The sequence below is a fragment of the Gavialis gangeticus genome, unplaced genomic scaffold (assembly GCF_001723915.1).
Source record: "Gavialis gangeticus isolate Ggan-Ray unplaced genomic scaffold, GavGan_comp1, whole genome shotgun sequence".
Taxonomy (NCBI): Eukaryota; Metazoa; Chordata; order Crocodylia; family Gavialidae; genus Gavialis; species Gavialis gangeticus.
The window spans coordinates 15,240,247-15,249,672 of record NW_017728980.1 but is presented as its reverse complement, the minus strand read 5'-3'; the positions used below and the strand labels follow the sequence as shown (position 1 = coordinate 15,249,672).

The 9,426-nt window shown below is 50.9% G+C and overlaps 1 protein-coding gene across 2 annotated transcripts in view; it reads right to left on the bottom strand.

The window, feature by feature from the left end:
• SLC37A4 (solute carrier family 37 member 4) overlaps positions 1 to 9,286 on the bottom strand; it is a 12,396-nt gene extending 3,110 nt beyond the window's left edge. The window contains exons 1-8 of one of the 2 annotated variants that reach the window (XM_019510843.1): positions 9,111 to 9,286; positions 7,718 to 7,950; positions 5,834 to 6,077; positions 4,518 to 4,676; positions 3,701 to 3,786; positions 2,712 to 2,825; positions 1,305 to 1,370; positions 50 to 188 (exon numbers count right to left, since the gene is read on the bottom strand). In XM_019510843.1, coding sequence (XP_019366388.1) covers positions 50 to 188; positions 1,305 to 1,370; positions 2,712 to 2,825; positions 3,701 to 3,786; positions 4,518 to 4,676; positions 5,834 to 6,077; positions 7,718 to 7,950; positions 9,111 to 9,258 — 1,189 coding nt within the window. In that variant the 5' untranslated portion in view covers positions 9,259 to 9,286. The remainder of the gene's footprint in view (positions 1 to 49; positions 189 to 1,304; positions 1,371 to 2,711; positions 2,826 to 3,700; positions 3,787 to 4,517; positions 4,677 to 5,833; positions 6,078 to 7,717; positions 7,951 to 9,110) is intronic. The other variant, XM_019510852.1, reaches the window with a different exon arrangement.
• Between the last annotated feature and the right edge of the window lie 140 nt (positions 9,287 to 9,426).

Sequence of the window (9,426 nt, the reverse complement as noted above, 5' to 3'; positions counted from 1 at the left end):
GCTTTTTTTTTGGGGGGTTGGGGGGGGGAGTGAGCAGGATGTCACTCACCGTTTGCCATTAGTGCAACAATAGCATGGGAGGTGCCACACAGGTTGGAAGGCGCACTCTCGTTGGCTATCACTCCAAACAGTGCAATAGGTCCGTAAGAGGAGAACCCAAAGATTGCTCCTAGTGTCAGTATCCACAGCTGTGAAAACAAAAAAAATCGGAGAAGGATCAGAAACAGCAGCCCTTACAGTCTGACTGCTGCTGGTCAGCCACAGCCACTAGGCAGCTTTCTGAAATGTGCTGCAGACAGAACCTCACACTGCCTTGGTGTCTTTTTTTTCTGGCTGACACTGTATTCAGGTCCAGAGAACACAGAAGCTGGCCACGAGACAGACCTACTCTACAGCATATATTTGTCAGATGGCTTAGAGTCCAATTCAAGACTGACCAGACTGGCCGATACATTATTAACTTGACAGAAAGAGCTCTGCTTCTGCCTGCAATTCTCAACACATCTGAATGGAGACATACCATGACCTAACATGCAACCCTGGGAAAAAAATAAAGGCATATATTCTATGCTCTCAAAGTTCTACTTAATGAGCTTTCAACCACAGTGGAGCAAGTTTGCTTTCCACAACCAATCCCTTAGAAAACAATAATAATAATAATAATTCTGGAGAGTGTTGTTTTAGACACACATACCTGATCAAGATATTAGTATTGGTGTAACAAACCCAGCTCTCCATTACGATGTTATATTATAAAGCAGTCGGTCAGTTTGAGCATCGGCTTCAAGGCTAGAATATACTCTAACAGAACCTGTCAAGTATTTCAGCAGTGATGCCCATCTGAAACAAAGCATTTCCAGTACTTTGTTCATCTCTACAAATTTCAGATGGAAAATGATAAAGTGCTTTATAGATCCAACAAATGCAAGCATCAAAACCTCAAGGATACCGGCAAAGCGATGGGAAACAATGTGACAAATCAGAGAAAGTCAGTGACCCCACTAAATGCTGGAACGAGGTCTCTGCACTCAACACGTATGACTGCTATTAGCTGCCCAGACTGGATTATCTTGTCTGGAAAACAAACATCCTCAGAACTCGTCAGTGTTCTGTATCCACTTTATTAAAATGCAGTTAGTTTAGTAACAATGATTTATGAGAAAGTTTCTTTTAGAAAAGACTTACAGTGCTCTTACGCCCCTGGTTATACATCCTGTAGAATTAACCAACCTTTCAGAGCAGGAAAGGGAGATCAGTAAAAGCAGAAGCAGGTAGAGGGGGAAAGAAAAATGCAAGGCAGAAACCTCATGTTCTTTTAAGCCTGTCAGGACAGCAAGAGGATGCAAGGCTACAATCCAGAAGTCATTTTCCTGGGGGAAACATAAGGGCAGAAGTGAAATTCCATTTATTTAGCAAGTCTCCAGACAAGTTAGCTTCGCCTACACTGCAGTGCAGTGTTCCAGAGGTAGTTCTAGCTGTGCTAGCTCTAGTAATGGAAGCACTACAGCTGTGGCAGCGCACAGCTTGTCACGGACAAACTGATCTCTCGCGCTTCCCAGCGGCGTGCATGAACCCAGAGAAAGCGCACGTGCATGCGTCTGGGAACGGGGCTAGCAGAGGGCATGGACAAACCGGCCACGGTCCTTGCTATCCAAAGATGCCCTGACGCTTCTGCCACTTGCGGACAATTACTCTGAGGTCCAAACTTGCCGCACTCCTGAAATTTACCTTTGTTAGAGGCTGAAACACGCTCCCTCCCAACAGAATCCTCAGTTTAAGCTTTTCGCCAAGCTGCTTACTCACAGGTTCCTTCCCTGCCTCAAACCTGTTTTCTCTGGACAGCTAGCGCCTGCATCAAGTCTGACTTCTGTTTGAGCTACACTGTCTTTTCTATCAAGGCACCCAGTTTTGGAGTAAGAACAGCATGTGACAAATCAGCACTGCATCCACAGGTTAAGTGTTCATGCTTTTAAGTTTTCCATTTACTTCTACTCTGAATTTGTCTGGCTTCAACTTCCAGTCTCTGGATTTTGTTACGCTGCTGACAAACAGGCTGATCCAGCAAGGGCCTGGCATACCTTTATGAAGTCAGATCCTACCACCTCATACTACTAGAACTACTGCCAACACCACTTACTGCGGACAGCAATTGAAGGAGCCAAGGAACAAAATTTCTATTTACTTTGTACATCTGGCTCTACGTATACAGCTGGCTTCACTGCAGAATCCTTCCGTCTCCCTTGTTTGTAACAATCTTCCACATAGCAAAAATGGAAGGAAGAACCAGCACAAATGACAGTCAAATTACCAGAATCAGAGGACCCAAAGTGACTACATCTGTATTTATTTCTGGTGGCTCCACTCAGCAGATGTACACACACACAGGCAGCAGCATATTGAAGTTCTCAGAGCAGGAGTCACAGGATTCAGCAAGGACACCCTGAACTCAGTACTGGTATTTGTGCATTCTTCCCTAACAGCTGGACTGAGCTCTCCGAAGTGGGCATGATCCCTCCTGTATAGCAAGTAGTACTGTGCACACTGCTGGGAATTTAAGTGACCCCCTCCCGCCCCACAGTTCTACTGTTTCCACGCAGAACGTCCACTACCCCAAAACAGGACTCTCCCCTGTAACCTGCGGAGCCAGTGCTTGGGCGAATGCAAGGACAGTCACTGCTGACCCAGCACACACTGCTTGTGCATGGCTTTACCTTAGGAGACTCGCTTGTGACTGTGACCCGGAAAAGATACATGGAAGCAGACATCCCAGCCATCATGGAAAGAAGGAGCACGTGCCGAGGGTTCCCGTAGCTCGACAGGCCTACCTGAAACACATACAGGAACAGCTGGAGCACATGGACAGAACATGGGAGGCATTAATACAAACTTAGATTCATCCAAATGAACTCTGAAAGGGACCACTGATCATCTATGGACTGACAGTCTGTGTCTCCCAGCCAGAACCACACCCAGTAATTTCTGCATTGAGCCCATTCCTTCTGCTCAAGCTACACGGGCTTTTAGTTCTGTTTATGAAAGGGCAAATGATGAATCCACATCCCTAGGCAGGTTGTTTCAATCGTTAACTATTGTTGCAGGCTGGCACCTCATTTTCAGTCTGAAGTCACCTGCTTCAGCCTCCAGCTGCTGGACTTTAGCATTGTTTTTCCTGGTAGATTAAGAGTCTTCTAGTATCAGAAGTCTCTTTCCCCTGGGGAATTGTGCAGATCATCACTGCACTACCCTTCATCTCCCGATGAACTACACTGGATTTCCTTAACATGCTTTTTTCACACCAAGAACGGCCTGCTCGACTACAGACTGGTCAGTCACTCCCAACCTCGACACAGAGCTCACTGGATTTTCAAGAGCCCAAAGGAATTAGACAACTAAGTCCCACTCAAGCAGGAAACGCGCGTTTTCTGCTTCAGGCACTTCTGGAAATCCCCAGGGTTAGAAAAGAGATGCTGGGGTCTTAACAAGCAGCGAACAAGCAGGAATTTGAAAGCACGAACAGATCTGCATCAGCAGTACTCAGCTACCCAGAGGCTGTGCTGCACGTGGCTAGAATGACCTCCTGTCCCCCCTCGAATATCCAGAGCCAGTTGCCACATACGTTTAAGGAAAGAACACAGTCGCTGCAGGGTTTGCACCGAGACCCGTCGCCTTTGTAGAAGGGATAAGGTTCCAGGCTACTTACTCGTGCCACTGCTCTGTCAGAAAGGTACCCAGCAGCAACGCTTCCCACCAGGCCACCAATCTCCAAGGCACTCATATACGAACTGCCTAGAACACAGGGAAAGGAGGACAGACATTCAGATGCAAGCAAAAAAACCCCCAAAACCTCATGCAGTTTCTTTTTAGTGGCTTACACTTGTGGACAGGGACTGGCATAGAACAAAGGCAGCAACAAGGAGAACGAAGCAGCCACTGAGCTCCTTATGCATTGCCTTGTTTCTCAAAGCTGGATGCTCGCAGTGGTTTGTCTCGTTTTAAATGTTTTGCGTTTGGTCCCAAGTGCAACCCTGACAGCCCACGAAACATGCGTGTGACCACAAAGCGGGCAGACCCCAGCAGTGCTAGCCTGTTCACAAGGGGCAATGGCACTTGCTCCAAGGACAGCTTCAAGGAGCAAGGGGGGTGGGGAGCCAGTCTCCAGGACTTAGGGAGCCTCTGGTCTGTCAAGCCCATTTTTTCTCTCTAGTGCTGGCTGTTTGTTGAACGTGGATGCCACGTCAATAACGCTGAGCAGAGTACCACGATCTTACTTCATATCAGCCCCAAGCAGGCCAACAGGTTGGCTGCTACCAGCCACAGCTCAGTTTGAACCTGCGACCCAGGGTGGAAGCACATGCATCCCTTCACCCTTCCTCTGCACTGTTCAGTGTCCCCCATCATTTGGGCTGGGATCCACAGGCCCCTAAATCCTATTGAAGTTGGAGTTCAGCACTCAGCTCTGTAAAGCACATTTCACCCACAGCAACAACAAGTGTCAAAATGAAGCAACTGTATCCTACCCACAAGTGCAGACTGTCCTCTCTCCTGGATCAGGAAGAGCTGACCCCAGTCTGTACAGCAAGTTTTCACTCCAAAAACCACCAGGTAGCCGGTTGAGAGGACCCAGAGGTATGGCGAGAGCAGCAGCTCGGTAAGGGTGCTATCGTCCCTGGAGGGGCCTGGAAGGAAACAAACCAAACAAATCAGTAGAAATGCCATTACTGTTTGAACAGACCTACATGACTGCCAGCAGGGAAACCTGTGATCTGCACAGTGCCTCTGTGATCTCCTCTGTACAGCAGGAAGAGCTTTGCAACGGCCGAGCATCTTATCTGAAGATAAGAGCCGTTCACAGTAATGCTGAACTGCTGTTCCACCCGCTTCCCTCCACACCTGGCCCTGCAGCACAGTGTCAGCATGACCCTGCACATGGCACTTGCATCTTCGTTAAAGAGCTCACAGGAATAAGCTGCGTATCCCCCATAATAATAGTTCTCCATTATGAACTCTTTCCACCAGATGCTTTGCCTGCTTGTCCAAGGTTTTTTTCTAACCTAAAAACTATCAGATGCCAAAGGCAACAGCCCAAGCCTTGTGTGGCAATACAGAAGTCAGTACATACATTTTTCAGCAGCTTCTAAAATCCAGCAGCAGCCCCTTATGCTGCAATAGACTTCAACCCCTTTTGCTTTCAAGAGGAAGTGTCATGGTCAATGAATCGAACCAACAATCATTAACTAGCTGTCCTAGCTGAGGATACAGACCGTTGAACCCTGGTTTGTAGTGGACTCTGCTCAGCAAAATAAGAGGCACGACCCTTTGTCCACGGGGGAGGTGGAGCCGTGCCAGAAGAGGCACTTCCCTCTGCCGTCCCCCTGTGCCTTCCAGAAAACCCTGGCCACCACCTTAGTGAGCCAGCCCCTGCGAGAAACAGGGAAGTGTTAATGGAGGGGCTGTTGACAGATGGAGAGACCACGGCATACACAACAGATGCCAGCTGCTGATGGCAGTGGCCAACTGGCAGTGACAAATGGGCCCAACTGTGACTCAGGACCTCCCCTCAGCCCACTGGATTCTGCTACGTGGATGTCCTCCCAACCCACACACGGGAACTTCATGCTGCAATACGCAAACAAACAGACTGCCTACAAGCACTGGCTTTGCTGTCACCAGAACCCAGGGCCACCCTCAGGTCTGAAACAGGATGCTGCTGCGGGCAGGAATGGCTGCTGGCCCAAGGCAGGAGGCACATTCATGCAACAGGGAGAAGACGACACCCCACCTCCTCCTACTGCTGCCGCCTCTGCTTGCTTGGAAGATGAAGTCCAACACTCACCCTTTTTCCCCTTGCTGGCTCCTGCTTCGATGCTGGGGAGCCCAACATCTGACGGCTCGTTCTTAATCAGGGCAAGGCAAACAAAGGAGGCGCCCACACAGATGAAGCCGGAGATGGACAGAGTCGTGCGCCAGTCGTAGCTCAGAGCCATCAGGGCAGCAACAATGGGGCCCAGCCCCCCAGCCAGATTCATGCTGGTGGAGAGGATTGCCCACCATGTCCCGAACTGGGAAGGCTCAAACCACTATGCAACAGGGAGAGAAAGCAAGCAAAGAAACATGAGCAACCTGCTACGAACCAAAGGGGCACTGTGCTCAGCAGCAGCAAGTCCAAAGAAGGGGCCTGCAAGGATGGTCCCTGGCAATGCTGATGGGACTAAAATCGATGCTTTACGGCATCCCGTACCAGACAGGGAACTCTGCGCCTTCTCCAAGGGCTACACGAGCCTCGCAAGGCCTCACGTAAGGTGACTGGGAATCGCTTCCATTTGGAAACCAGGACAGCAAGGCATGAAAAATGTAGGGATGCAGATAACCAGATCCACTCTCGGTCAAGAGAGCCCGTCACCCTGACTATGTTTGCCTGCATTGGACTTAAGAATAAATAACCACACCGGGATCTCAGTTGCCATTGCAGAGGCCCATTCTGCGAGACAGTCCACTCAGCTCCCCAGACACGGGTTTCCCAAGAGCTCCGTCCACATTCAAACACTGTTGACAGGGAAGTGACTGTAGGGCTCGAGCCTGCTTCTAGCACAGCCAGTGGCAGGACTGTTGCTCGCTGCAACGGGAGCAGGATGAGGCCCTGGCACTCAGATGCCAGATAGGAGCATTACTCAATATTCTGTCCTCATGATCGAGAGCGTCTCCCTGCCTGCCCTGCTGTACAGGACTCCTCCTTCAGATCAACCTACTACCCAGGACACAGCAGGGGAAGTGCTTCAGGCTTTGCAAGAAGAGAAGCCTCACAGAAGGGACCAGTTATTTCCCCCCAGGCATGCGCAATCCTCCTCTTCACATCCCCGAGAACCAGTCTGGCACGCAGACAAAAATAGGGCTGTCAGATTACGAACAGCGTGAACTTCCAAAGCAACCCCTGCCTTCAGCCTGCCACTGCACGAGCTGCTTCCACAAGTACTGGCCCCTCGTTGCCTCGAGTTCCTCACTTCCGCCTTCCCCAGCCCTGCTGCATGGACGTGTCCCATTTTGGGTTTTTGGTGCAGTCTATACAGGCAGTTCACATAATACTCTGTCTGTCACTTGATATTCTGCCTAGGTCAGACTAGATTTTTATCTGCTGGGAACAGGAAGGTTAACATTTGACCAAAAATATCTCAAAATGAAATGTGATATGGCCTGAGCCGTGTAGCTCAGGTCCCCTCTGTCAATCCGAACCAAATGCGTCTCTCACTCGCTCTTGGTAGGGGACAGTTATGACAGCAAAGTGAGAGGTCTTGGTCTCTGGACACGTGGGACTGGATTCGAGCAACCAGGGCTGCCCATGCCTACAGAGTCCCATTACTAGGGAGCTTCAGTTGTCCAACTACGATCAGAAACAAAAGCTTCCAGCTCAAGACAAGCTAACTGAATGACTGACTTCTCAACCTTTGCATTTGTAGCCTGTAGAAGCACCACAGGTGCTTGGGGTCCAAAGCCAAGAACAGAAGGGACTAGAAGACCTGGAAGTTTGTTCGCTGGCAGCACTCCCGGAGCAGTTTCTGTGTGCAGTACCTACTGCTGGGGAGAGTCAGAGCAGGAGCTGCTATGAGCCTCACAAGACAGTCCCCGTCTTCAGGAATCAGCCTTTTCTCAGGGCCTCCTAAAGGCTAGGTCCAGGGCTCCCCCCTCTCCCTCCCCCCAAGAAGAGGTTACGAGGCGGTCTTACTTTTCGCAGCACCTTCCCGCAGGGAGGCCATCCCAGTCCCTGGGCCAGTCCGTTCAGGAACCACAGCCCAGAGAAGACTGCAACCGTAGAGCTCCAAGAGAAGGCCACGTTGACTAGGCCCACCATCAGCAGGCCAGATGAGAAGAGCCAGCGGGCGCTCATCTGATCCGAGAGAACACCGCTGATGAACTTGCTGATTGCGTAGGCTGCAGACTGGCTGCTGGTGATGAGGCCTGCAGCGAGGGAGAGTCCAGGAGACAGAAGCATCAGCAACGTTTTCAGAAACAGCAAAGCCACCTGGCAGGCGCTCCTGGGGTCGCTCCAGGAGACGTCGTCCAGGTGAAAGCGAACCGCGCTACAGACCAAAATGACAGCCGGTGTCTAGATGATTTGCTATAGAGCAAATCGGGGTTCAAAGCAGGAGACGGCCTTTACTATTAACAATATTAATATTAATAGTGCCAGAGATACCACAATATGCTTCCCTTTCTTATTGCAATCATTTCTGCTTAGCCATCTGCCTAGCTATCGACAAAACAGGCAAAATGCACTAAGGCAACCAAAGAGAGAGAAATCATTTTGGGGGAATCCTTCGGTTCAGGACCACCTGCAAACACAGGGGATTGGACCCGTGTCCCAGGAAGCCGCCTCCAGCCCAACAACCCAGCGGGCTCCTTAATACTTCTCTGCATTTGTTTCTTCTGTAAAGTCCAACTGATGTTGAAGGTCCTCTCATCACTCAGGTTTTGGGAAGACGTCTGCGTGCAGCTTAGCAAATCACAGACTGCTTTGAACTGCGTGCCGTGGACAGGTGTCAGACTTCCTGACAAGGTGCAAGCTCCCAGGTTGGGAGCAACACCGCACCGCCAGAGATGCAGGTAAAATGACTTGCTGGGATTTCCCCAGCCTCAGTTTTGTGACACTTGCAGATTCAAGCTCCCAACAATTACAGGGGACATGTGGTAATTAAGCCCAATGGGCAGCTGGTGGGGGTGGGCAGGGAATCACAGCCACTGAAACCAAACTACAAAGCTGTCCTTGCCTGTTGAGGAATTTGGTGGCAATCTCCCGTGGAGGCTGGCTGCCCGAGGCACAACACACACGCGTTACACCTCCCTTTCGGACCACACCTGGCGCGGTCAGTGCAGTTTGCCCAATTCCCTTCCGACTCCCACATAAATGAATGGCCACGGAGATGCTAGAGGAGGGAGACAGGAGCTTTCTGGCCCCGGACGTTTAACGATAATTTGATAGGAAACCGTCTCAAAGTCGCTGAAGTAAGTTCCCAGGCTGCTTGCTGAGAGGGGAGCACACGCGTTACCGGGAAGCGACCCAGCGACAGCGTACTGCGTGCACGCAAAGCACAAGTCCTCGCGGAGAAGATCCTTCTTACCCAAATCATCCTTGTCCAGCTGGATCTCCTCCATGACCGAGGGCATCACGAACGAGAACGTTTTTCTGTTGAAGTAGTACAGCGTGTAGCCCGCAAACATGGCAGCGAAGATCACCGCCCGGTAGTAGCCGTAGCCCGTGTCCGCCATGGTGCCGGAGTCACCTCCCCCGCGACAAGGACGCGCTGCCGACCGCTCCTTCCTCGAGCCGAGGCCTGGGGACAGCCGCGCAGACAAGGACCCGGCAGCTGGAGGCGCGCAGGCCGCCCGCAGCGATCAGGTTTCCCCGGGCTCCGGCCGGGCCGGCGCTGCCCCCTG